This window comes from Xenopus laevis, chromosome 5L, assembly GCF_017654675.1.
Source record: "Xenopus laevis strain J_2021 chromosome 5L, Xenopus_laevis_v10.1, whole genome shotgun sequence".
Lineage (NCBI taxonomy): Eukaryota > Metazoa > Chordata > Amphibia > Anura > Pipidae > Xenopus > Xenopus laevis.
This window is the reverse complement of record NC_054379.1, coordinates 5,910,985-5,936,791: the sequence shown is the minus strand read 5'-3', so window position 1 is coordinate 5,936,791 and position 25,807 is coordinate 5,910,985. Positions and strand designations below refer to the sequence as shown.

The 25,807-nt window shown below is 39.9% G+C and overlaps 1 protein-coding gene across 3 annotated transcripts in view; it reads right to left on the bottom strand.

The window, feature by feature from the left end:
• Window positions 1-13,072: 13,072 nt before the first annotated feature.
• Window positions 13,073-25,807, bottom strand: part of LOC108716083 (potassium channel subfamily K member 12) — a 65,823-nt gene continuing 53,088 nt past the window's right edge. The window contains exons 3-4 of one of the 3 annotated variants that reach the window (XM_041562487.1): window positions 24,564-24,958; window positions 13,073-13,672 (exon numbers count right to left, since the gene is read on the bottom strand). In XM_041562487.1, coding sequence (XP_041418421.1) covers window positions 13,565-13,672; window positions 24,564-24,958 — 503 coding nt within the window. In that variant the 3' untranslated portion in view covers window positions 13,073-13,564. Of the gene's footprint in view, window positions 13,673-24,071; window positions 24,959-25,807 lie in introns of those variants that run through there. The other 2 variants (XM_041562485.1, XM_041562486.1) reach the window with 2 other exon arrangements.

The following is a 25,807-nucleotide window of genomic DNA, read 5'->3' as shown; positions in this document are numbered from 1 at the left end:
CCTGTCTGTTTCCAGGTTTCAGAAGGGGGTCACTAAACAAAATTCATGCAAGAAAGCCGTCTCATTCATTGATACAATGGAGAGAAAAGTCATTAAAGTTAAATCATTACTTCCAATCAATTATTTAATCTGACCTTTCGACGTATACTGTAGGGTATTTTTTTTTATTATTATTACCAGACAATTGGGCAATTTAAGCCTAAGGTCAAATGAAAAGAACTTGACAATGCATTAAATTGTGTGGAAGACTACGTACATACTAATGGTTTCGTCCTGGTGCTGTGGGTGCATGGGATCATTCCTGCAAGGTTCACATATTCATTAATTCAGCCAATAAAAAAAAAATAAAGGTCATTTTTTTCTTGTGATTATTGGTGGATTTCAGAATGTTATATACTATGAAGAGATAAAAATTAATATGATCTGACCACATTGGAATCTACTGACAAAATACAGTTATTGGCTAACCAACATCACCATATTGAAAACAGAAGGGCCTATTAACTAGCAATGCAAATGAGATTTTAGGGAACTATATATAAAGTAGGTGCCAATGGGGCACAGGAGGGTCAGGGGTAAGTCAACCCGCAGCTGACACTAACCTGCAAAACCTTAACCTGTAAAATAATGTTATCATTTAAGGACCCGCACCCAACCCATTTCTGCGTTTTCTCATTCTCAACGGTTCTACTATGTAACATACAGAGTAAGTTTGAACAAGACACACACCCATTGTGTTCAACCGTTAGTCTATATGTAACCTGCCTAACTGCCAGTTCATCCAGAAAAAAAACGTTTGAACCCTCTCCAATTTGCCTCAGAGGGGGAAAAATTCCTTCCTGACTCCAAAATGGGACCAGTCCCTGGATCAACTTGTACTATGAGCTATCTCCCATATCCCTGTATTCCCTCACTTGCTAAACACCATCCAACCCCTTCTTATACCTATCTAATGTATCAGCCTGTACCACCGATTCACTTCCCAGCTCTCCCTGTAACACCCCTTTCCCTCCTCTAATCTCATTGGCTCCCTCCTGTCTGCTGGGAGGAGCTACTGGTGAATAAAGCATCCGACCCTTCCTTATACCTATCTAATGTATCAGCCTGTACCCCTGATTCACTTCCCAGCTCTCCCTGTAACACCCCTTTCCCTCCTCTGATCTCATTGGCTCCCTCCTGTCTGCTGGGAGGAGCTACTGGTGAATAAAGCATCCGACCCTTCCTTGTACCTATCTAATGTATCAGCCTGTACCACTGATTCAGGGAGACAATTCCACATCTGTAAAAAAAAAAAACCCCTTCCAAATACATAGCCGGAACCTCCTTTCTACTAATCAGAATTGATGTCCTTGTGTCAGCTGAAGGACCTACCAAAGATTATTGGCAGCCTACAGGAGACTCTGTTTGGCAGTATATCTGGTTTTTATGTCATCAAAACTTGCCTCCAAGCCTGGAATTTAAAAATAATCACCTGCTTTGAGGCCACTGGGAGCAACATCCAAGGGGTTGGTGAGTAACATGTTACTTCCGAACCACTAGTCGGGGATCACTGGTGTAGGCCATTGAATTACACATACATATAATCTAAATTCCTGGTAATGTGTAAGCTCTGGTGCTCAGGAAACATTTTGCAGTTCTGTTCAATCACACAGAGCCCACCTCTGGCTAAGTAGAGTAGGAACAGCCCTGCTTTGAACTAAATATAATACAACATTGTCATTGCAAATCACTATGTAAAGGACTTGAGAGCTTTACCTTCCAGTGATAAGATCTCCAAGCAGCCCCTACATTGCAAAGTGTCCCAGCAAAGCAAAGAACATACAGTCAGACTTGGTGCAATGAGACACTGGAGATCTGAATCCTGATTTATTTTCATACTCTTTCCATCCAACGTGCTGCCTCTTTCTTTAATTACCAAGCGAAGTTCATTTTCAAATGCCTGTAATTAAGACTTCATTAACAATTCATCTTCGTAAGGAAAACATTTTAATCGCTTCTTCTCGTAATTGCAGCATATGTGTGTGTTTATATCGGAACCACCGACAACTGGAAACGTCCAAATGTATTTCTACTGACCCCCCGTTTCTGCTCTGGGAAATGTGTCCTCAGCAACCAATCGGCACTTCACCTTGAACTAATTTGGAAAACCAACCTGGTTTGTTGCTACTGGCAACTGCACCTATGTGCATAAATATCATTCTTTCAGCACTTGGGTACAATTCTGTCACTATTGTATTTAATAACATACACTTTTTTTTAGATAATGGAGACGGAGCTTGGAGTCCTTGTAGATAATAAACTTGTCTGTAGCAAGCAATGCCAGTCAGCAGCATCAAGGGCAAATAAGGTCTTGACTTGTATTAAATGGGGCAGAGAGTCACGGGAGGAGGGGGTCCCACTGTATAGAGCACTGGTAAGGCCCCATCTAGAATATGCCCTACAGTTTTGTCTCCATCACTCAAACAGGACATTATTGTATTAGAGAGGGGACAGAGAAGGGCAACTAAGCTGGTAAAGGGGAAATCTTAGCTATGAGCAAAGACTGGCCAAATTGGGGATGTTCACTCTGGAGAAGAGGCGCTTAAGGGGTGATATGATAACTATGTATAAATATATAAGGGGATCATATAATAATCTCTCTAATGATTTATTTACCAGCAGGTCTTTCCAGCTGACACAAGGTCACCCATTCCGATTAGAAGAAAAGAGGTTCCGCCTAAATATTGGGAAGGGGTTTGTTACAGTGAGAAGCTGTGAAGATGTGGAATTGTCTCCCTGAATCAGTTGTACAGGCTGATACATTAGATAGGTATAAGGAAGGGTCGGATGCTTTATTCACCAGTAGCTCCTCCCAGCAGACAGGAGGGAGCCAATGAGATTAGAGGAGGGAAAGGGGTGTTACAGGGAGAGCTGGGAAGTGAATCAGGGGTACAGGCTGATACATTAGATAGGTACAAGGAAGGGTCGGATGCTTTATTCACCAGTAGCTCCTCCCAGCAGACAGGAGGGAGCCAATGAGATTAGAGGAGGGAAAGGGGTGTTACAGGGAGAGCTGGGAAGTGAATCAGGGGTACAGGCTGATACATTAGATAGGTATAAGAAGGGGTTGGATGGTGTTTAGCAAGTGAGGGAATACAGGGATATGGGAGATAGCTCATAGTACAAGTTGATCCAGGGACTGGTCCCATTGACATTTTGAAGTCGGGAAGGATTTTTTCCCTCTGAGGCAAATTGGAGAGGCTTCAGATGGGTTTTTTTGCCTTCCTCTGGATCAACTGGCAATTAGGCAGGTTATATATAGAGTTAAGTTTGAACTTGATGCACTTTTTTCAACCTAACTTACTATGTTACTGTGTTACCATGTTACTATGTTGCTATATTACTATGTTACTATGTTGCTTTATTACTATGTTAATATGTTGCTATATTTCTATGTTTCTATATTACTGTGTTACTGTGCTACTATATCACTATGCAGTGGCGTAACTACCGGGGGAGCAGGGGGTGCCATTGGGCAAGGGCCCGCTCCCCCCTCAGGGCCCCCCGGTAGCTCGCACGCCGCTGATTCTGGGCGGATTCCGGGCGTACGGAGGGGGGCGGGGGCCCGGCTATACATCCCGTTCCAGGGCCCGCCCCCCTCTAGTTACGTTGCTGTTACTATGTTACTATATTACTATGTTACTATATTACTATGTGGCTATATTACTATGTTACTATATAACTATGTTGCTATATAACTATGTTACTATGTTGCTGTGTTACTATATTACTATGTTGCTATATAATTATGTTACTATGTTACTGTGTTGCTATATTACTATGTTACTGTGTTGCTATATTACTATGTTACTGTGTTGCTATATTACTATGTTACTATATTACTATGTTACTATATTACTATGTTGCTATATAACTGTTACTGTGTTGCTATGTTACTATATAACTATGTTGCTATATTACCATGTTGCTATGTTGCTATATTATTGTGTTACTGTATTGCTATATTACTATGTTGCTATATTACTATGTTACTATATTACTATGTTACTATATTACTATGTTGCTATATTACTATGTTACTATATTACTATGTTACTATATTACTATGTTGCTATATTACTATGTTACTATATTACTATGTTACTATATTACTATGTTGCTATATTACTATGTTACTATATTACTATGTTGCTATATTACTATGTTGCTATATTACTATGTTGCTATATTACTATGTTGCTATATTACTATGTTACTATATTACTATGTTACTATATTACTGTGTTACAATGTTACTATGTTATGTTTCCTTCATGGCACGTTGTTGAAGGCACGTGGGTCAGCTGAGAACCTTTCATTTCGTAGATTGTAAAGAATCAATTGAAATCAGGTTATTCATATTAATTAAGGTCTGTAATTAAGGCAGAAGCCCACTCAGTTGCTGTTGTTGGTTAAACAGAGACACGGGGCAGATATTTGTGCTCCTTCTTCATTTCTCTCAGCGGGAGATTTGTAGCCGAGATGTTTCATTATTACAATGATTAGTTCACGAGTGTTTACAGCTTTCCTCTCATTGAAACAGATTAGAGCTTTCCCAGTGTTTGTTGTACATTGTCATGAGACAAAGAGAAGAACCTGAATTCAGATGAAGCCGAGGGATTTATTCTTCCGCCACAGAAAAGACCAACTGAGACCCGGCGGTTTCTTATAATTAACTTCTGTTTTAGGTGAGGAAGGCGTCATTGGAGAGATCTCAGGCCACTTCCGGAATAAATAGAAACCAGAATAAATAAAAATTACATAAGACTAGAGGAATATACAGCTGTCTCACATCTGTCTACTAGAAACACTGTACAGGTATGGGATCTGGTATCCAGAATGCTCAGGACCCGGGGGCTCCAGAAAAAGGAATTTCTGTAATTTGGATCACCATACCAAAAAAAAAAGATTTAAATATTAAATAAAATATTAAATAAACATTAAAAAACCCAATGGGCTGGTTTTGCTTCCAATAAGGATTAATTATATCTTAGTTGGGATCAAGTACAAGCGACTGTTTTATTATTACACAAAAAAGGAATCAGTTTTAAAAATGTAAATTATTTGATTAATATGTAGTCATTGGGAGGCCTTCCTGTAATTCAGAGCTTCTGGATAATGGGTTTCCGAATAACTGATCCCATGCCTGTACTAGCCACTCCAAAAATGGATTGACCCGTCATTTGTCTTCAAGCAACAAAGAGTATGGGCAACAGAAGAATTCCTAAACAACTTTTCAGTTGGTCTTCATTATTTTTTATAGTTTTTGAATGATTTGCCTTCTTCCTTTGACTTTTTCCAACTTTCAAATGGGGGTCACTGACCCCATTTAAAAAGCAAATGCTGTAAGGCTACACGTGCATTGTTATTATTACTTTTTATTACTCCTTTTTCTATTCAGGCCTCTCCTATTCATATTCCAGTCTCTTATTCAAATCAATGCATGGTTGCTAGGGGAATTTGGACCCTAGTAACCAGACTGCTGAATTTGCAAACTGGAGAGCTGCTGAATAAAAATCTAAATAAGTCAAAAACCACAAATAATAAAAAATGAAAACCAATTGCAAATTGTCTCAGAATATTACTCACTACATCATACTAATAGAAAGATGAAATCATACAATATATGTTCATACTTATACCTCTACCATTATGTGTATATATATATATATATATATATATATATATATACTGTATATATATATATATATATATATATATATATATATATATATATATATATATACTGTATATATATATATATATATATATATATATATATATATATATACACACACACGGGTGTGGGATCTGTTATCCAAAAACTTTATCCAGAAAGCTTTGAATTATGAAAAGGCTGTCTCCCATAGACTCCTTATTGGAGGCAAAACCAGCCTATTGGGTTTATTTCATGTTTGCGTGATTTTCTGGTAGACTTAAGGTAGAAAGTTCCATTATCTGGAAACCCCCAGGCATTCTGGATAACAGGTCCCATACCTGTATGTATATATATATATAGATAAGGGTGCTCTATATATGATATCTCTTTAGTGTAAGTACTAAGGTGCACACTGTTGTACTACTTAGTTCTCTTGCATTTGTAAATTACCCCTTTGTCCTTGTAAATTACCCTAAGATGACCATACACAGGCCAATTAAAGCTGCTGAAAGGCCAAGTCTTATTGGCTTGTATGTGGGGCCCAACGACGGGCTTCCCTGATTGATATCTGGCTGAAAGTCGGGCAGATGTCGATCGGGCAGGGTTATAAATCCAGTTGGATCGAAGCCACATCTATTATCCAACCACCCATATTGGCTGCATTATGATCCAAACGTTGGGCCATAGGGCCCACGATCGAATCAGCCCTATATCACCCACTTCAATGTGGGCAAATCGGGAGAGATCCGCTTGTTTGTCGATATCGCCAAACGGGCGGATCTCTACGTGTCTGGCCACCTTTACACTGGATGTGGCTGATGTATATACACTAAAACAACTTTCACTTTTCAAATGTCATCCACCCCTTGTGCTTATACCTTTATTTTAGGGATGCATTGAATCCGCTATTTTAGGATTTGGCCAAATCCCAAATCCTTTGTGACAGATTGGGCTGAATCCAAAACCTAATCTTAACCCTAATTTGCTTATGTAAATTAGGGAAAGAAAGAGGAGTATCGTGCGGTGAAATCCTTTTTGACTTTCTTGTTTGTGTGATGAAAAGTCCCGGGAATTTTTGGAATTGGTTCGGCCAGGCACTTGGATTTGGCCAAATCTGAATCCTGCTGAAAAAGGCTGAATCTTTGGTTCCCGAACCAAATCCTGTGCTGTATCCTTACTTTATTCTTCCCTCAAGGGGCCCTGTGATTCCGGGGGCCAGGGCAATGCCCTCTGTGACCCCAAAAAACTGAACGGTGTTAAGTGAAAAAACTCATTTGTGCCATTGCCTTAGACTTCTAAATAAGATCATTCCATTTACAGACTCATTGGAAGGAAAGACACGTAGAAATGCGACTTTTTATATGGGATTTCATAACGTCCAATCACTTTAATTGATGCAAAGCTCAGCCATGAAATAAATCTCTTTTCAGCAGTGAATGTGCAAAGTGGTAGGAAATCTCGTCTGAATCGGGAGCGCAAGGTTAAAGCCTGTATCCGTCGCTGCTATAAATAAAATGATTTATTATTTACTTAGGGACTGAGCTTTGAAAGGAAACCTGTTAAATAGGATTTTCACATTCACACCATGGAGTAGGAAAGGTTGGACAGGCTTTACTCTATCCATAGCTCCACTTCCATAGACTTGATACATCACTGAAAACAACTATCACCATAGACATCATACAGGGAAAGGGGTCGCTAGTCGCTATTTTAAGACCTTAGAATTAAAGTGGTTGTTCACCTTTAAATGAACGTCTAGTATGATGTAGAGAGAGATATTCTGAGACAATTTGAAATTGGTTTTAATTTTTTATTATTTGTGGTTTTCGAGTTATTTCGATTTTTATTAATTAATTAATTAATTAATTAATTACTCAGGATTAAAAAAAATCATGAAATCTTTACCTTAAAGCAGGGATCCCCAACCTTTTGAACCAGTGAGCAACATTCAGAAGGAAAAGGAGCTGGGGAGCAACACAAGCGAGAAAAATGTTCTTGGGGTGCCAAATAAGTGCTGTGATTGGTCATTTGGCAGCCCCTATGTGGATTATCACCCTACATTGAGACTCTGTTTGGCAGTACACCTGGTTTTTATACAACCAAAACTTGCCTCCAAGCCTAGAAATAAAAAAATAAGCCCCTGCTTTGAGGCCACTGAGAGCAACATCCAAGGGGTTGGAGAGCAACATGTTACTCACGAGCTACTGGTTGGGGATCACTGCCTTAAAGTATTACGTTACATTTTTGATCACAAGTAGGATAATAACGACTAATTTATGTTGGAGAAATTCTCTTTGCTCTTGCGGATGAGCGTGAAGATTCCGGCACATTCTCCCTGCGGAGCCGGACAGATGTTTTCCCTGGTTCATAGACTTATTTATACATACGGTTTATTTCTTTTCTACCAACACTGAACTTTCCTGGCTCCCAGCCCAGGGACAATCCCATAATAACATGGAAACTCTGCTGACATTTTCATAGGATTGATATATATATTCATCTTAAGATTACTTTGAGATCTATGGAATGCTCCTGTTTTTTTATAGGTCACCTAGAACTCCAGTCTGTATTAAATAGACCTGCTGTTTTATATACAAGAAGGAGCAGCACTACAGGACTGACGTCTAGTGATGGGCGAATTTGTCCTGTTTTGCCGAAAAATTTGCGAATTTCACGTGACATTTGTGAAACAGCAGAAAATTTGCGAAATGCGCCCACGTCAATTCTGATGCCTTTCCGACGTGCGTCCAAATTTTCTCGGCAGTTTCGTGAATTTATTCGCCACTGGCGAAACACAGAAATTGGCTGGAAATTTTCGCGGGGTGAATTTATTCGCCCATCACTACTGATATTTATAGGACCCTGGGTTGAGTATAGATATGTCTGCAATGGGAGTGACAAGCTTTAACCTGAGTCTGGATCCACTGGAAGTGACCTCTGGCTTCTGTCATATGTATATTCAATATATAGGGATTAAAGTAGCCCCTATTGTAGAAATTAAGAGAGAACTAAAGCCTAACTAAAGAAGTAGGTAGAAATGTTGTACATGATGTTTTGTGCTTCTGTACCAGCCCAAGGCAACCACAGCCCTTTAGCAGTAAAGATCTGTGTCTCCAAAGATGCCCCAGTAGCTCCCCATCTTCTTTTCTGCTGATTCACTGCACATGCTCTGTGCTGCTGTCACTTACCTGAAAGGGGAACTATTGCGAAAATGAAAATTTAATATACGCTTCATCATATTGAAATAAAAAAACTTTCTAAATAAATTCAATTAAATATTCTGCATAATTTCTGAAATGGTCATGGTCATTCCCTATTTCTTTATGGGGAAAAAATGCTTAATAATGTAAGAATATAATAAGTAGATATAAAAGACTCGGAGAATAAGGAGGTTGAGCGAGGAAAGGAGGAAAGATAGTTTGAAAAGTGGACCCACAGTCTAGGGTTTTCTGGTGGACCCCTGAAATTCCAGTCCGACACTGAACTGGCACATTCATTGGCTCCTGATTGAATTTAAATTACCGTCTGTGCCACTGGGACTTTATTATAGATTGTAGAAGCTTCACTATAAGCATTAGCGATGTCTAAATCAAGGATAATAATAATAAATAAGGAGATTGGTATATGTGCTGTGAAGCATTATTAAGTCAAATCAATGAACATTTCCACAAATCGTTCCTTGGCTTCCTCAGGCTTCACTTCTCACTATGCAAAATCCAGAAAACGAGACCAAAAAAACCCCCCATATCTGCGTTCCTCTAATATCCCCCCAGCACTGCGCTCAGTAAGCCGCTGATCTAAGGTGAATTGTTCATTCTCAGACGCAGTTAGAATTCCATGATTAATACATTTTGCTGCTACTTTTAATCACCTTTTAAAACTGACAAATCGAAGGCGGTTATTTAAAAGCAATAGAAGGGAAAATCATCCCCCAAATCACCGGAGTTGTTGTCAGCAACAGCAATACATAGTCAACAGTCTGATCTCCATTACAAACCATGATATTTATTGAAATTCCCATACAGAGAATCCGGAGTAATAAATGCCTCCTTTTCATTAGAGCCAATGTAATAAATACATCACTTCACATCGACTTGGCTAAAAATAGATGAGGCATCGCATATGCACAACATATTCTGTTATTTGTCTCCGTAACTACAGCTCCTGCATAAATCTATGATAAATTGAAGGCAAGAGCCCAGGACTCAATTGCTGGAGGACTTATTGTGAAGGAGGAGGACAGATAATCTGACAATGAGACTGGAGAAGAATTCCAGTGCAAATACGATGGAAGTAATAATGTGCCTGAGGGAGTTCAACCCTTCAATCTTGTATCCATGTCCCTGATTCCAAAATAATAAGTAGAGCAGTCTCTGTATAAACTCACTGCTATAGAAATATAAATTCGTTCAAGCTCTTATTGGCCAGAAACCCCTTTAGATCACCAAAGTGTAACAAGGATATGAAAACATTACTGTGACAGCTATTTAGCCTTAGTTCTGAGAATATAAAGGATATCGAACGTTTGCTAACCCCAAAACTTGCTCTATCTGAGTTTTAAGATGGGCTTCCAGGGGTATCTAACAGAGCAATAGGCATTCTAACCAAATTTGTCCATAACCGGCAGAGTCTGGGTTTTTTTCCACTACAGTCCCAACATGTGAATCAATAATCGTTTAGCCCTTATTACTGGAAGACCAATGTATGATGAAAATGATTCAAAAGATGACAGTAGAACTCAAATATCATAATAAGACCAGTCTCTGATATCAATTGGCTGTTATATAAATTCTTACCAGCAGCCACGTGCTTCGTGAAAATGGTGGCCAATTAGCTCTTACATCTATCAATCGTAGTGTTCTTCAGACTTCTTTGGTTCAAGCTCAACTTGACCAGAACCCCCTTGAGATCACCACAGGGTTATAAAGATATGAAAATGTTACTGTAAGAGCTATTTAGCCATAGTTCTAAGGATATATAAGATAATAAATGAATGTCAACACCAAACGTCTTATCTTCAAGATGGACTTCCAGGGGTATCTAAGAGAGCACATAGGAATTCTAACCAAATTTGTCCATTGCTGTCCCAATAAGTGAATAAGTAATTGTTTAGCTCTTTAGGAAGACTGGAGTTTATTCATTTCCTTCATAGTCTCCTGTTTTGTTTCCCTTGTTTGTGAGTTGGTTTCCAGCCTTAGTTGTCCATTTTACTGGAAGACCAATGAATGATGAAAATTATTCAAAAGATGACAGTATAACTCTAAAATGATAATGAGACCAGTCTTTGAATCAGTTTGTCATTATATAAATTCTTACCAGCAGCCACGTGCTTTGTGACTTGGTAAAAATGGTGGCTAATTAGCTCTTACATCTATCAATCGTAGTGTTCTCAGACTTCTTTGGTTCAAGCTCAACTTGGCCAGAACCCCTTGAGATCACTACAGGGTTACAAGGATATGAAAATGCTATTTAGCCATAGTTCTAAGGATATAGAAGATATAGAATGACTGTTGACACCAAACCTTGCACTGTCTAATCTTCAAGATGGGTTTCCAGGGGTATCTAAGAGAGTCTGGACGTAGTCAGACAAGCTGGATCAGAACCAGATAACAGGACCAGAATCATGAGCCAAACTCAAGGTCAGGAACAAATCGGGTTCAGAACTAGGAAGTCACACAGGAGACAGGAGCAGATAGCAGGAGTCAAGGAATAAGCAAAGCAGTATTCAGAGCACCTAGGAGCAAGTATGCTTGACCTATAAGGGCAGTGAGTCAGTGCAGAGCAGGGGGTTATATAGCCAGACCAATGACTAACTCAGAACACCTGTGAGTAGATTGACAACAGGTGAGACAGGTAAGCCTACTTGCAAATACAGCGATAGCAATAGCAGTGAACCAGGGCCTTAGCCATCTGCTCATATAGAGTTGAAGTAATAACAGCAGGTCACCGGTTCAAGTCCAGGTAGGATGTTATATCCCAGCTCTGAAAAATTGATGGTTGTCTTTTAAATGCTGGGATTAAATTGGGTGCAAATTAGAGGCAGCAGTAGATTGGGCTATTACTGCAGATGACCAGAGGTGGTGGAGCACAATAAAGTGGCTCCCAAAACATGCGAATTGGCACATGTCGGGGGATAGTTATTCATCAAAATCTGAATTTATCTCATTATTTTCTGAAATGTAATCCCATCATTTCTTGTGCGGGTAGAAAATTGGTAAAAATTTGGGTTGTACAAATTTTTCAGATTTTCCACACAAAAACTTTTTGCTTGAAAACCATGAAGTCTTTAGATTAATGCATGACACCCAGCGCAGATGAGGATATCTTCCAGTACTTCTCCCGTTGACTTCTATACATCTCGGAATGTCCGGGATGCCGGATTTTGGATTTGGACTTTTTCCATACATTCATATATAAAATCCTGAAAAGTTTGAGGTTTTTTTTTTTACTATTTTTTTTTGACATTTGGACTTTAATAAATAACCCCCTTATAGGGCACATTTGTGTGCCATTACCTTAAGGGTGCAAGGCCTCTAAGTTTAATGGGGAAGTAGAATAGGAACACATATGACCTGTTCTGGCATCTACAACAACCTTAATTATTATTATTTAATCTTGTAGGAGCATCTCATCCAGTGTGATACAATGTGTTCAGCTAAGTTCATTTTGATGTCCAAATAAACATAAAAAAAACCCTTTTGGTCTCAATTAAAACCTTTTAAATTAGAAGGAAAGCTACCTTATCAGATTAGCTACAATAGTACAAGCTATAACATCATATTTATTCTGCAGAATGCTTTACCATACCTGAGTAATCAGCTCTAGAAGCTCTCTCTGTTTGTTTAGAATAGCAGCTGCCATATTAGCTTGGTATGACATCATTTCCTGTCAGAGTCTCTCCCTGCTCACTCATATCTCTGGGCTCAGATTACAGCAGGGAGGGGAGGGAGGGAGAGAGAAGCAAACTGAGCATGCTCAAGCCCTAGCCCTGGAGGTTTAAGCTGAAAACAGGAAGTCTGATACAGAAGCCCATGAGTACACAATAGAAGGAAAGAAATGTGCTGTTTCTTTTGACAGAGGACTCAGAGCAGCATTACTTTGAGGGGTTACTGGTGTATTTATATAGACCTTTCTGATAAAGCTTACTTACTTTTAGCCTTTACTTCTCCTTTAAACCATATTAGTGCCAAGAAAATGCACAAATACATAATTTTAACTGTTCATTTGTTGTTTGTCAAACACCCGATTGAATACAATTATGGTTGCGCACACAGAGCATTAAAATCTCGTAATTATATCTCACGTTCAGCAACAGTTGCAAATGAAACCACCAATCTGTGCGCTGCAATTAAAGCCACACGACACATCCAGTAAAACAACAGACTATTGGTTAACAAATCTCATTTATGCTTTTTTGTTGTTTTTTTTTTTAATCGAAAAGAGCACTTTTACAGCAATATGTTGTAATCATGCATAAAATAATAGCCATTGGTTTCATTTTAGGGGCAGGGGGGAGGGGTTGCATTCCCATAGTTGCATATTCATTCCGTCAAGCACTTTGTGAACTGGACACTACATACAGTAGGACTTCAAATCAGTGACATTTTCTGTATATTTACATTTTTCTTCTCAAATAACCATAAATAAGATGCACTTAGGAAAAAATAGGAACAGTTGTAGTTTACAGACGCACCCTCTTTTGCTCCAAGTACGTAGAAAATAAAATAGAAAAAGCAGCATCACATTGGTATTAAAAAGCAAACGAGTGTAGTTTGTGCTTTCACATGCCAACCGTGTCCGGAGAACCTGAAGAATTAACCGCTCCTGTTCTTCTCTTCCGCCCTCGTCGCCAGAGGTTTGGTTTTTTTATTGTGACATCATTAGTGTGAGCAAATCAAAGTGACAAAAGAAAAAAATTGCATTCAGTTTCGGGTGGTGGGGTGTCCAAAGCATGGGGTCTTGCTGCTTGAGTACCTGTTGTACAAAGAAATACGACGGGGGTTTAATCTCCGCATTTCAGTTTTGCCAACTACAAATAAGAAAACTGTGACTTTGTTCTATTGTGTCTTCCAGTCGTGTCTCAGAGATGAGGGGGAATAAAATGGTTATTTTGTTCAGTGAAAAACGTGTGATGGAAAATCCCATGATTATCTTACTCCCAGAGGTATAATAATGTTTATTAGGGTGGGCCTCAACTATTCCAACATTTATGCGAACAGAAGTGACTTAAAGGAAATGTAAACCCTCAAAACGAATGTCGAATTTATTAGACCGCTCTTCTGAGCATTCTGACAATTATTTTGTTCTTGTTTTCAAGATATTAGCCATTTTTAACTTGCTCATATAGTCAGTTTGCAACAACAATCTGGTCAACTTCAGTCGGCTAAAAATGGATTAGCGGAAAAAAGAAACAGTAGGCCACAGGGTCGGACTGGGGCGCCCACCAGGGCTGTTGCCCCCACACCCCCTCCCACCCCAGCCGCAAAGCACCTTCTTGCCCCTTGCAACCCCCTGTGTGTAGAGATGTCGCGAACTGTTCGCCGGCGAACTTGTTCGCCGCGAACATCGGGTGTTCGCACTCGCCGGAAGTTCGCGAACGTCGCGCGACGTTCGCCATTTTGGGTTCGCCATTGTTGGCGCTTTTTTTTGCCCTCTCACCCCAGACCAGCAGGTACATGGCAGCCAATCAGGAAGCTCTCCCCTGGACCACTCCCCTTCCCTATAAAAACCGAAGCCCTGCAGCGTTTTTTCACTCTGCCTGTGTGTGCTGAAGAGATAGTGTAGGGAGAGAGCTGCTGCCTGTTAGTGATTTCAGGGACAGTTGAAAGTTTGCTGGCTAGTAATCGTTTTGATACTGCTCTGTTATTGGAGGGACAGAAGTCTGCAGGGGTTTGAGGGACATTTTAGCTTAGGTAGCTTTGCTGGCTAGTAATCTACCTTCTACTGCAGTGCTCTGTATGTAGCTGCAGTGGGCAGCTGTCCTGCTTCTGATCTCATCTGCTGACTGCTGCAATAACAGTAGTCCTTGTAAGGACTGCTTTTATTTATTTTTTGTTGTTTTACTACTACTACTACTACTACTACTATAAGAGCCCAGTGCTATTAGTCTAGCAGTGTTGGGGAGTGGGACTGGTGTGCTAATCTGCTGCTCCTAGTAGTTCAGCAGCACCAACTTTAATTTTTTTTTTTAATATTCATTTTTTTTTTATTTTACTTTTTTTATTTTACTACCGCTGTAGTAGTGTATAAGTTGACCTTTTAGGCATTATTTGCCCTGTAGGCATTATTTGCACACTGTTTTCTTCAACCCGCCATCGAGCTGTGTGACCTTGTTCCCATTCTGTCTAAATATCCATAATATTACCGTCTCCAGAAAAAACACCGGAGTCACTTTTTTCAAGCAGCATTCATATATTTTACGTAATCCGTATCCACCGCTGTAGTAGTGTATACGTTGGCCTTGTAGGCATTATTTGCACACTGTTTTCTTCAACCCGCCATCGAGCTGTGTGACCTTGTTCCCATTCTGTCTAAATATCCATAATATTACCGTCTCCAGAAAAAACACCGGAGTCACTTTTTTCAAGCAGCATTCATATATTTTACGTAATCCGTATCCACCGCTGTAGTAGTGTATACGTTGACTTTGTAGGCATTATTTGCACAGTGTTTTCTTCAACCCGCCATCTAGCTGTGTGTATTATCGTTTCCAGAAAAACCAACTGAGTTTTTGTTGTTGTTGTTGTTTTTTTAAAAATAATGCCAGGCAAAGGCAGGCCGCCACGCAGAGGCCGTGCTAGGGGCCGTGCTGCTATGCAATCCTGTGGCCCTAGCAAATTGCCCAGTTTTAAAAAGCCAATGACCCTGAACTCCCAAAATGCTGAAGAGGTAGTTGACTGGCTTACACAGCACACCCCATCCTCTACCGTTTCTAACTTTACCACAACATCCTCCTCATCCTCCACTGCTATGGCCACCCCACGTAACACTTCCTCCACCACCGGTGCCCCTTTTGCCATACGTTGACTCAACGTATATGGCAAAAAATGACTATTTTCAGCATTTATATGGCATATTTTTTCTGGCAACTGTGCTTCAGTGGCTGCGACCAAAAAAACTGGGCAAACAATGCCTACAAGGTCAACGTATGGCAAAAAATGACTATTTTCAGCATTTATATGGCATATTTTTTCTGGCAACTGTGCTTCAGTGGCTGCAACCAAAAAAACTGGGCAAACAATGTCTACAAGGTCAACGTATGGGCGAAAAATGACTATTTTCAGCATTTATATGGCATATTTTTTCTGGCAACTGTGCTTCAGTGGCTGCGTCCAAAAAAACTGGGCAAACAATGCCTACAAGGTCAACGTATGGCAGTTGTTTAAAGAGAACAGTAGATTACTAGCCAGCAAAGCTACCTAAGCTAAAATGTCCCTCAAATCCCTGCAGACTTCTGTCCCTCCAATACAGAGCAGTATCAAGCAGATTACTAGCCAGCAAACTTACTATCATCTGTCCCTGAAATCACTAACAGCTCTCCCCCTACACTATCTCTTCCAAGCACACACAGGCAGATTTTTCAGATACATTTTTGCCCTTGATCCCCCTCTGGCATGCCACTGTCCAGGTCGTTGCACCCTTTAAACAACTTTAAAATCATTTTTCTGGCCAGAAATGTCTTTTCTAGATGTTAAAGTTCGCCTTCCCATTGAAGTCTATGGGGTTCGCGAACCGTTCGCGAACCGCTCGCATTTTTGCGCAAGTTCGCGAATATGTTCGCGAACTTTTTTTCCGACGTTCGCTACATCCCTACCTGTGTGTAGCTTTCTCAGTTGTGACCAGGTCCAGGGACAAAGGTTGAGGGCAACGGCGATAGAAGGTTTGGTCAGACGGGGCCCACGAGGACTGGGGGCCCCACCATGTTTTTTCCCGGTGTCCCCCCACCCAGTCCAACTCTGGTGGGCCAGAATCAATTCAGTGAAAAAAGTGAAATCAAGTGAAAAGTCTTGGATGAGATTCAATTCAGAAGAACGTATCTTACTGTTCATCATGTGAAAACTCTATTGAAGTCTATGGGAAACTGTAATTTGGGGAAAAGTTTTTTCTTCTCAAATTGAATCTCCTCCATGACTTTTCACGCGATAAACCAAGAGGTTAACTTTCTGGACTCTTCTCTGCTCACTAGTGTCATTTCCTAAGCAGAGTGACATCACAAGACGTTCATTTTCTCAGGACATGTAGCCGGTTGGCCAAAATGATCACAGGGTCTACCTGTTATTTCAGTTCATTATATTTGCAGCCAACAATGTAAAAAAAAAAAAAAAAATCAAATCTGAATTTGAAAAGTAGTCAGTGAAACACCCAAAGCAATTTTATATTTACTTGTAGATTTACAATTCCTTTAAAGGAGAACTTAACCCTCTCCAGGCCCAGACTGGCAATCTTTGGGTTGTGGGACTACTGTAAGATGCCATAGACACTCACTATTTATTGGGTTTGTGGGGGGCTGTTTGGGCCTCTGTGTATTTGGAATGCTAGGGTCAATTTTAAATCCCAGTCCAGACTTAACCTTCTCTTAAAGGAGAACTAAACCCCCATTTAGCCAAAAGCCCCCACTGGTCCCCTTCCCTGCCTCCCCCTGCACAGTGTTACTCCTGAATTGTGTCCCCTCTAGAAATACTGACCGCACATGGAGAATTGTGCAGCGGAGCTCACGGGCGCCATCTTCAGTGCTTCGGTATTCTTCGGTAAAGTGAGCACAGTATTGTTGCATGCGGAGTTGGAACAATCTTCCAGTTCGAGCATGCACCAAAAGTAACGGAAATTGCCGAAGGGAGAAAGACCCGAAGATTACCAAAGCGCCGGAAAATGGCGCCCGTGAGCTCCGCTGCACTCACTCTGCATGTGTGGTCAGTATTTCTAGAGGGGACACAATTCAGGGGTAACACTGTGCAGGGGGGAGGCAGGGAGGGAGGCCAGTGGGGACTTTTGGCAAAAGGGGGCTTTAGTTCTCCTTTAAGAGCGGGTCAGGTCTGGACTGGGATTTAAAATAGGCCCTAGAATTCCAAATACACAGAGGCCCAAACAGCCCCCCACAAACCCAATAAATATTGAGTGTATATGGCATCTTACCGTAGTCCCACAACCCTTAGATTGCAAGTCTGGGCCTGGAGAGGGTTATTTAAGAACAGGGGGGAAGTCAGAGCTTTGCCTCCCCAAAAACAGACCAGCTGCTCAATGTCCATATATAATTATCAGTAACCTCCCCAAAGAAAAAATTCACCCTCCATTTCTGGATGTAGTCCCAGGTCCTGATTGTTTGGTGCCAATTGTAATTGTGGCCTAATCTATTTAATAAGGCAGAATGATATTATTGTAAGAGGCTGTAACTCTTGGATATTATTTCTAGAGAGGTTAGAGGGTGTTTGGGAGAGAGATGTATCAGGAGGGATGATGGTGCATTATCAATGGGTTATTTAAGGCACAGACTCAAGATGAATGTCAAAGGCCTTGCATTGGAACAAATAAGAAAATTCCACAGGATTGCGCTGGTCCCTAGATGATTCTGCATGAAAATAACATAATGATAACATTTTAGGCAACTCGGTCCATAACTGAACCGATTCATTTGCCAACGGTGCTGAGGTTATTGACCTGAAATGTGATGTTCTTCTAGGCTAGATAAATAAAGATCACAGGCCATCAAGGAAAACGAGTTTCCATTAACATCAAAGCCTGAAATAATTACTTAGAGACCAAGGGTAAAGAATGCCTCACCGATGTGGGACCTTATAAGAGATAGTGACCTGCCCCAAAAGTAAATGTAGAAGTGAAGCCAATAGCTGATTGTCTGTTGGAAAGTAAAACAATGATGTCAGGGCTTTTCTGTGTCTGTGGATGTTTCTTACCTGCCCATCTGGTACAGTATCAGCAAGTCCAGTATATACTGTGTGTATCCCTTTATACTGTATAAACCAATCACTCAGACAAGGTAAAATAGGCCAATAAAAAAGGATGTGGCAGCCCCACCTCCCATTGATATTTAGTAATTAAAAAAAGTCTGTTCTTCTTGCGATTACACCTACTTGTCTGTATTATGGACCAGTTTGGCAATTTTACCTCTTCTGGTGCATCTGGCACAACCCAGCATGCACTGGTACAAAGTGCCCCTGTATTTTACACCTCCCCCTGACCAAGCTCCCAGTGTCAGCTGATAATATAAATTACCCCCCCCCCATAAATGTAGAATATATTAAAGAGGAACTATCACGAAAATGAACATTTAATATAAGCTTCATCATACTGAAATAAGAAACTTTCTAAATACAATCAATTAAATATTCTGCATTGTTTCTGAAATAATCAAGTTTATCTTCTCTATTCCTTTCTCAGCATCTGTTTCTCTTCATTCTGTCTTCATGCAGCAGTTGGGTGTCAGATAATCATTGACAGTTAGATCCAATATATCTTATAGGGGGGCTCCTTTTGCCTAGAAGATGTATTAGAGCTCACTCTATTAAACTCACCAGACATCATGTCTCTCTACATGCAGGATTTGTGCAAAAGGCAGTTATTTTGTTACATTTTGTTTGTACTGGAATCAGTTATTTGAGTGAGCTCTAATACATCTTCTAGGCAAAAGGAGCCCCCCTATAAGATATATTGGATCTAACTGTCAGTGAATATCTGACACCCAACTGCTGCATGAAGACAGAATGAAGAGAAACAGATGCTGAGAGAGGAATAGTGACGATAAACTTGATTATTTCCGAAATGATGCAGAATATTTAATTGATTGTATCTTATTTCACTATGCTGAAGCTTATATGAATTTTTCATTTTCACGATAGTTCCCCTTTAAGGAGGAAGTATTGAGGTCCATGTAATAAAGAAAAAGCAGAAACGAACCAAAATATCAGGCAGGGGAGATTTGCACGTTCTATTATAAAACAATACCAAGTACACAGAATACTCAGGATACTTCATATCTTTCAAAGTTGTGTTAAAAATCATAATATCTGATATTAGATCACCCGGGAGTATTCTTCAGTATTTCATGACAAAGCTTATTCAAAAGGAGACCTAGAAGAGAAGGTCTCACCTCTAGTTACTCTTGTATACCCTATAAACCAGCCAATCAAAACCAACCTGGGTGGATGCCTATTTATGTTAATATACACACAATAGAACCACACTATAGCACCACAGTGTCACTGAATATGCATTAAATTACATGCCAATGACTAATGAACGTATGCACAGAAGGCCCATATATTCCCCATGTAAATACATTGGGGCAAATTCACTAAGATTCGAAGTTGCGCCAGGCGCAACTTCGCCGCACTTCGCCACACTTCGCCAGGCGTAGTTTCGCCAGCGCTCTGCAAATTCACTAAAATCCGAAGTTGCGCTCAGGGGTAGCGTAAGGTTGCGAAGTTGCGCTAGCGTTGATTTGCTATTTAAAGCGAAGTTACGCTAGCGAAGGCTAATTTGCATACGGCGCCAAATTCAAATTTCAATGGAGGAATACGTATCAGCACTACAAATGCCTAGAAAACCTTAAAATCATCAAATAAAATTTTTATTTTGCCCTACACATGTGCCCACTGTCTAGGTAAGTTGCCATAAGTCAGGAAATATAGGGGGGAAGGAGGGGAGCCCCAAAAATTTTTTCGATCTTTTTCAGCCTATCACCCATAATGTAGAAAACACGCCAGCGTTTTTTGGGACTTAGAAAAAATTTTGACTTTTTTTTAAACAATCCCTATCTACTCTATTGCGCTTCGCCTGGTCTGAGGTGGCGAAGGAAGTCTAGCGTAAAAGGTAGCGTTCACAACACTGCTCAAGTTAGCGAATTTGCGTAGTTACGTCGCTAGCGAAAATTCGCCAGGCGTAAGGGTGTGAAGTAACACTAGCGAAACTACGCCAGCGTTCGTTAGTGAATTGCGCAGTAACGAAAATGCCAAACGCTAGCGAATTAACGCTAGCGTTCGGCGCTTCGGCGCTTCGGCGCTTAGTGAATTTTCCCCATTGTATCCCCTACTTCTTATGTGAAGCAATGTGCAATACCTGCAAACATTTGAGAAAATAGGGTACAATAGTGCAAAGAAGTCACTATTATCTTCATACCCCTAATGATAAACTCAGTTGGTTCATATATGGACTCCAGGATAAGCAGTAGACTCATGTAGACCAAAATATGTGCAAATGCTTCAAGCTGCTTCCTTCTCGCCTAATTCAATTTTTAAAACATAGAAATATTTAGGCTACACCCCCTAACCCATAAAATAACTTGAAACAGGGGATTCCGTATCATGGCTTGCGTCCCCCTAACCTTAAACTAAAGGGTATATGTGGTTTGAACAATATAAACCAGCCAACTGATAAAAAGAGGTACTATATGGTTAGCTCTTCACAAGGGTAGAAAACTAAAAAACATTTATTCATATATTTTCATTTCAGAAAATGTCAAACTTCAAAAAGCCAATACAAAAGATATATGTGATACAGGGGCTCGTGGAGCTGTGATAATGAACTAATCAGCTCTTGAAAACTCTAACGCACAAAGGAAACGAAGCACCAGCATTTCATTATATTCCCGAAACAACTCATAACATTTACTTGTCAATTGTATAACCGGAGAAATAGCGCTACATAATGAGCTAAGTAACTTCTGCGTGAGAAACAATTTACATAATAATGATGCTGAAAATAATAATGGCCATTAAAGGCTTTCAGGCCAGAACCAATTTAGAGAAAAATATTATTTTTTTATGAGTCAAAGAGTTGAACTAGTTAAGATAAAGGCACTCTAATAGTTCTGTATTTAATAGTGGGGATAGAATCTGTCTATGCGGCAGAAGGTCGAAAATGGAATCTTCAAATGTATGATAAAGATAGTTATAGTAGATATATATCTATATAATTTGTTATAGCAGTGTCTTATATGCAGAGCTGCCTCATGACACTGAGTCAACCCATGAAGATTCAATCATGGTGGTATCTAAGGGACGTCATCCCAAACATGTTGCTCTGAAAGAAAGATAGAGTAAGATAAAGAATAGTGTTTTGGAATGGTATTTCCTATTTATGTAGGTCTATCATCATCAACATTTTACATTTTACATTTTTAATTTTAGTAGAAACTTTAACTGAATCAAAAATGATTGGCACTTCCCTACTCCAGCATGATGCCTAGCTGATATTCTTCCCTTTTATTCATGTGTATATTCTCATGAACTAAGTTCTTCTGTGTTTTCAGAGAGCAAACCTAAACTTTATTGACTTGGAGCTCCTTCCTACCCAGACAACTACATTCAAGAGGGAAAATATATATATCTAATGTATTAAAAGGTTATGCCACCAGGTTGGGTCTCAAGTTTAATGGAAATTCCTGATTGTATGTGAACTGCTGAAACTTCCAATTCCCCCCAACTGCTGAACCCCCTTTCACCTGAACCTTCCGGTAATCAAACAAATAATGCAGAGTACGATTCCTACTCCATAGTTTGTGTAGGTAACCTGTACATTTTGGACCCCTGTGGGTTCATTTCTAGGGGTCAGTTATAATTTGATACATTGGTCATGGGACCAAAGAACATTTCTAAGGGAAGCAGTAGATAGACCACTTATTCCTGTGAACCTTTCAAAGAAAGAGGGATGTTTCTAAGGCCCTTCCAGGGGGAATACTATGAGGTCTTTGTACTACTACAAACACAATCCCTAGTAATTTTCTCACTGCAGCTCCCATAACCTCTCATAACAATGGTGGTACAGGGGTGCCAAACGATGAAGTTTGGAGGATGAAGACTTGGAGGAAATGCATTAGTTACACCTGAGAAGCTGTGGATTTTGACAATAATCATAGACCACAGAAAATAAAATTTTCAGACAATTCCGAGCGCTAGCAAATGCAGCATCAGGAGGATCAGAGTTGTACAATGTCTGAAACACAATATCGTTTAATCCATCTCTAAAAATGGATAACTTCTGAGGATCACAAATAGTCACTTCTGTTGGATTGTTGTCCATAGCTATCAAAACATTCACTATAAGCCATAGTGTTCGGAAGGAACAAGCCTGAAAACCCCAACATGCATGTTCAACGTAGAGAAGTTGTTGAGCATGACTTAAGGCATGCAACTACCTTGCCAGTAATTTAAGGATGCTAAGAGTTGTTGAAGTGCCACAGATACACTATGGTGGATTTGAGAAGATGGAAAGAATGCCACATAACTGGAGAGGCTGTGTGTCTTTCTTTCATTGGCATGTTCTTATGTGAAGTGAATGTCAATGACTTCTCTTTGTTGATGTAATGGGTAAGGGTGATAGTGTCACTTGCTGGCATCTCAGGCTGTAGCACCAAAACTCCAGAAATCACTACCATACTGATCAATGATCTTAAAGCTCATTGGCACATTTATGATGACCATTGAGCCAATCTGAGGTCACCTTAAGTAGCAGGGAACATACAGGGGTTGGTGCAGAGGGGTCTGATCTGTAATTTTAAAGTCCCATGGACTACACTTTCCAACATGCCCAAAAATGACCACAAAAATGTCAGATATGCCATAGACCTTGCACTTATTCTTCTGTTTGTTACTAATGCCTCTATGAGTTGGTAATGGTAATCAATGCCTTGCCTTGACCCATCATTTTTACAGACATCATTAATATTATGTTGCATGATATTGATGGCTAAAACTAGAAGTGTAAAGTTTTAGTAAATATTTTAATTGGCACCACAATAGGAAAAACCAAGAAACTCTTATGGAAGAGAAAAGTAGTGGCAAAGGAGTAGAATATAAACACCTTGAACATTCCATGCAAATTTTTTCCCTGTACTTGGATGGGTGGTCTCATATATTTCTTGGCTTCATTCTTAAAGTTTAAATTAATTTGATCTCAATCGGCTTCCCCCACCCCCAATGTAAACCAAGGTCCATCTGGGATGTAAACATGCAATTAAGAGTTAAATTCTGGGCACCCCTTGACTTAATAGTCACATGAGGGTAAAGATAGCAAGCCTGTTAATATCACTTGGCCACCACTGCCCGTGAGGTAGTTTTATATCAACTGTACAATTCTGGTTGGTTGCTAGAAATCAGATATTTTAGGGCTGCTTAGATAAAAAAATAAAATATATAAGGTGTTCATCATGAGTCTGGACAAAGAACATGACCTTCTTCTTTTCTTCATCATGCATGTACATGTTGGCATGGTGGATCTTGAGATATGAAGAAAGTAACAAATATGGAAGGCAAATGATAGGCTTGGCCTAAATGTTGAGTATGAAGACCATGCAACCATATGTTTAGCAATTTTATTTAAAAAATAAAGATATATTAAAATATGAAAGTAATTTGAAAAGACTCTACCTAGAATCACTTGTTTCTGCCAACCTATTGTTCATGATGGCTAGGGCTCCGACCCCTCCTGAGAAGCCATTTTGTCTGGTGTTGATGCACACAGTCCTAGGGTAGCCATTGGCTGTTTCAGATAACTGCTTCTGCAGTATGGCGAGAGAAACTTTATTTGATGCCGTGAGGTCCCGCATGGAGATCATCTCTCCAGAAAGTCTCCTGCCCTCCGTGTCACTGTCATAGTTTCCGTCTGTCTCCACTTTCCTGCGGAATCGAGCTCCAGGCGTGATGGCGTTGCGTCGCCCCAGGCGGGTGTTGGATTTATGGCACTTATTACAGCATCTGCACCTAAACTTTTTTAATAGCCAGTTTAAAACTTGTTTGATTACAATCGATATGACGTTAAAAAGAGAGTAAATGCAACAAACTCCCAAGAGTATAAACATAAAATTTCCAAACCTGTATAATCCCTGATATTGATACACTGCATTTTGGCTGCTTACCAAATCTCCAAAGCCAATTGTGCTAAATGTCACAAAACAGTAGTACAAGGAGTCGATGTAGTTCCATCCTTCCACAGGAGTATACATGGCTGATGCACAGCAAGAAAGAGTAATAGCAAATATAGTCAAGATGAGCATGACGTGATAGACTGAAGGCTTCCAACCAACAAGGCTGTCCACCTCCGAGACGGCCGATCCCCTTCGGACAGTAGGAGGTAGAAGTCCGCTTCGTCGCAGTTGCCTTTCATGACAAGCTTTCATAACAAAAGCAAGAAGAGATATTATACGCTCCAAAAACAGGTTGAAGAACAATATGGTTCCAGCACATCCAAAGAGGCCATAAAAGATGAGGAACACTTTCCCGGTAATAGTCGCTGGTGTGGTCATTCCAAAGCCTAGAAGAATGAGAAGAAAAGAAGATTAATGAAAAAAATGCTAATGGTCTGAGCTGTAGAAGCAACAGAAGGTAAGAAACGTGATTTATTTTAACATGCACCTTAAACCATGCACTTGTGCCACATCTGTAATTTAAAAAGTTGACCCAATTTCTCTGGAAACTAGAGGTTTCTAAAACATATTTTTGGCATAAAGGTTGCCACTTGTGAACGCTAGAGACCACGATTGAGCATCAAACTATGGGGCTGGTTCCCTGGTCTGGTGGAGATTTGAGAGTGAGAAAATGAGGTTAGAGCAGAGAATTTATCTGATATTTCTCTTGTTAGTTCTAAGCAGATCAACAACGCAAGACTTTTCTTTTCTCACTTCTACCGTTTCCAGTCAGCTGAAATGAATTTGAAATTGTTTGAAGTTCAGTATGTTTGCAGTGAAATCTTGAAAACTAAGAAATAAAGAATGTAAATCGAAAAAAGTACTCGGAAGACATTTCACATTCATTTGTTTTGAGGGTATACGTTTTACGAGTAGCTTCAGTTGAACATGGTACAAAGCAGTTATATATGTTTTTATTTTGTAATTGTTATGATTATTGACTTTGTATTAGGATGCTGGGAGTTACCATTGAGAAACGGGTGATTGAGTGTAAATCGCAGCCATTACTGATAGGATTAAAGGAAAAACACCTATTATAGAGCCGCCTGTGTTGTATCAATCACAGAATAATCACTCCAAGGACACGCCAGGTAATAACGTTTGCAGGAGCAGCGCAGCTATTGAGGGAATATTTTGAGTTTTAGATCAATTGAGCGTTTTTATCTTTGTGACAGATGTCTGATAGAATCATCACT